General features: G+C 61.9%; 1 protein-coding gene across 2 annotated transcripts in view; it reads left to right on the top strand.

Annotated features, from left to right (window-relative positions):
* Positions 1-70: 70 nt before the first annotated feature.
* The window catches only part of STUB1 (STIP1 homology and U-box containing protein 1, E3 ubiquitin protein ligase), a 2,793-nt gene continuing 1,311 nt past the window's right edge, over positions 71-1,552 (top strand). Inside the window, exons 1-2 of one of the 2 annotated variants that reach the window (XM_010005608.1) lie at positions 71-263; positions 1,071-1,336. In XM_010005608.1, coding sequence (XP_010003910.1) covers positions 122-263; positions 1,071-1,336 — 408 coding nt within the window. In that variant the 5' untranslated portion in view covers positions 71-121. The remainder of the gene's footprint in view (positions 264-1,070; positions 1,337-1,552) is intronic. The other variant, XM_010005609.1, reaches the window with a different exon arrangement.

Below are 1,552 nucleotides of genomic sequence, written 5' to 3'. Positions count from 1 at the left end.
CAGCCCCCCAGCTGTCCCCACCCTGTCCCCACACCTGCCTGTAACCCGGCTCTGGGCCCCGCAGAACCGCAACCCCCTGGTGGCCGTTTATTACACCAACCGTGCCCTCTGCTACCTGAAGATGCAGCAGCACGACAAGGCCCTGGCCGACTGCAAACGGGCCCTGGAGCTGGACGGGCAGTCGGTGAAGGCTCATTTCTTCCTGGGCCAGTGCCAGATGGAGATGGAGAACTATGATGAGGCCATTGCCAACCTGCAGCGAGGTGAGCAGGAGCTGGGCCCTCCCCCATCCCCTTCCACCCCTCATCCAACTGGGAAAAGGGGACATTTAGGTGAGACTTGTGGGCGTTTAGATAAAGCCCCCGGGTGGTTGGTGTTTGTTTTCAACAGATGGGGGAAGGAAAAGAGAACGTGGTTGTTTAATGACACCTCAGGAAGCTAAAGACAAATCAGGCATGAAGCTAAAACTCTCAGAGCTCCATAGTCCAGAGGGATTTCTTGCCCAGGGTGCCCCTCCTGGATTGGGGGAGGAGATTTAAGGGCTCTTGGACTGTGGAGCTTTGATAGATGACTGGGTTAAAATAAGATCTGGAGCTGTTGGACCACCAGAGGTGGTCACTGAGATGATGGGAGGGCTGGAGCAGCTCTGCTCTGGGGACAGGCTGGGAGAGTTGGGGTGTTCAGCCTGGAGAAGAGAAGGCTCCAGGGAGACCTTAGAGCACCTTCCAGGGCCTGAAGGGGCTCCAGGAAAGCTGGGGAGGGACTTGGGACAAGGGCAGGGAGGGGTGGGATGAGGGGGATGGATGAAAACTGGCAGAGGGGAGATTGAGGTTGGACATGAGGAGGGAATTCTTTGGTGTGAGGGTGGTGAGAGCCTGGCCCAGGTTGCCCAGGGAAGCTGTGGCTGCCCCATCCCTGGCAGTGTTGAAGGGCAGGTTGGATGGGGCTTGGAGCAACCTGGGCTGGTGGGAGGTGTCCCTGCCCATGCAGGGGGGTGGGATGAGCTGATCTCCCTTCCAACCCAACCCTGAGAAGCTGCTACTGGCTCTGAGCTGCCTCTCCCCTCCCAGCCTACAACCTGGCCAAGGAGCAGCGGCTGAACTTCGGGGACGACATCCCCAGCGCCCTGCGCATCGCCAAGAAGAAGCGCTGGAACAGCATCGAGGAGAAACGGATCAACCAGGAGAACGAGCTGCACTCCTACCTGACCAGGCTGATCGTGGCAGAGAAGGAGAGGTACCCCTGCCACCCCCACAGGGCTGGGCTTTTAGTCGAGTCCCACCGAGCTCTGCGAGGAGCTGGCAGAGCCCCCCAGGCAGGGGAGGGGGGTGGCAGTGTCCCCCTGACCCCCCTGCTGTCCCCCAGGGAGCAGGCAGAGCCCCCTAAGCAGGGGAGGGGGGTGGCAGTGTCCCCCTGACCCCCCTGCTGTCCCCCAGGGAGCAGGCAGAGCCCCCTAAGCAGGGGAGGGGGGTGGCAGGGTCCCCCTGACCCCCCTGCTGTCCCCCAGGGAGCTGGCAGAGCCCCCTAAGCGGGGGAGGGGGGTGGGAGGGCC

The sequence above is a fragment of the Chaetura pelagica genome, unplaced genomic scaffold, assembly GCF_000747805.2.
Source record: "Chaetura pelagica isolate M959 unplaced genomic scaffold, ChaPel_1.0 scaffold1789, whole genome shotgun sequence".
Taxonomy (NCBI): domain Eukaryota; kingdom Metazoa; phylum Chordata; class Aves; order Apodiformes; family Apodidae; genus Chaetura; species Chaetura pelagica.
This window is presented reverse-complemented; position numbering and strand designations above follow the sequence as displayed.